The 948-nt window shown below is 56.4% G+C and overlaps 1 protein-coding gene across 1 annotated transcript; it reads right to left on the bottom strand.

Moving 5' to 3' along the window:
- Positions 1-12: 12 nt before the first annotated feature.
- Positions 13-835, bottom strand: LOC117799900 (keratin, type I cuticular Ha8-like; the record flags this gene model as incomplete). Its single annotated transcript, XM_034652424.1, has 2 exons — positions 13-233; positions 710-835. Coding segments are annotated over 2 exons (347 nt in total), but the record flags the coding sequence as incomplete, so codon positions are not given.
- Positions 836-948: the final 113 nt, after the last annotated feature.

A 948-nucleotide genomic window follows, 5' to 3' on the forward strand; every position in this document is an offset into this window, starting at 1 on the left:
AATCACACATACTTGCAGTCCTCGCTCTCCAGAAGTTTCCGGTACGTGGCAATCTCGCACTCCAGCCGGGCCTTGACGTCCAGCAGCACCTGGTACTCCTGGTTCTGTCGCTCCAGGTCAGCCCGGATCTCGGACAGCTGCTCCTCCACGTTGCTGATCAGGATCTGCATCTGGGCCAGCTCGGTGCCGAAGCGAGCATCAGCCTCACACAGGGAATTCTGCAGACAGTCTTTCTGTAATGGGAAATAATGGGGTAAGAGACCGAGGTGTCCCAAAATTCGCCAGTGAATATCATGGCCAATCTCACCAGGGGGCACATGTCAAGAGGTCACAGGACAGTCCCAGAACTCTAGAGGAATCACCACCAATATCATCATGACTTTCCACAAAAAATCTAACTTGAGGAACAGTGTCCTGGTCATCCCTGGATTCCCAGTACCTGACCAAGTAGACTCCCAGTGAGACCTTGTGGAATGAGTGAGTGCCTGCACCTCCACACGGTATTCTAAAGGAGGTGGGGTTGACTCATAAAGGGAACCATTTTCCAGGATCAAACTAACCTTGAGAGCAAGGCACCTCCCCCAAGGACAGAGGGACCCAGACCCTGAGCTCGGACTGTCAGTGGAACTGATGAGTGGGACTCTGAGAGCTGCTGCTAGCAGGCCATAGCCTGTGGCTCTAGCAGCGTGGTGAGGGTGGAGGACCGTACCAGGCTGTGCTGGGCCTGAAGCTCCACCTCCAGGGCGTTCACCGTGCGTCTCAGCTCCAGGATCTCCGACTGGCAGCACCGCAGCTCCTCGGAGCAGGACATGTCCTGCTGGCTGATGCTTTCAGACTGAAGCACAAGGGCACAGAGACATGATCACCCCCCTGCCCGGGTGGAAGCCTGGGTCCCTCCCTGCTCCGAGGCAGCACCCTGTGAGGACCTGATCTTGGAACCACTCCTCC

This window comes from Ailuropoda melanoleuca, unplaced genomic scaffold (assembly GCF_002007445.2).
Source record: "Ailuropoda melanoleuca isolate Jingjing unplaced genomic scaffold, ASM200744v2 unplaced-scaffold59754, whole genome shotgun sequence".
NCBI lineage: Eukaryota > Metazoa > Chordata > Mammalia > Carnivora > Ursidae > Ailuropoda > Ailuropoda melanoleuca.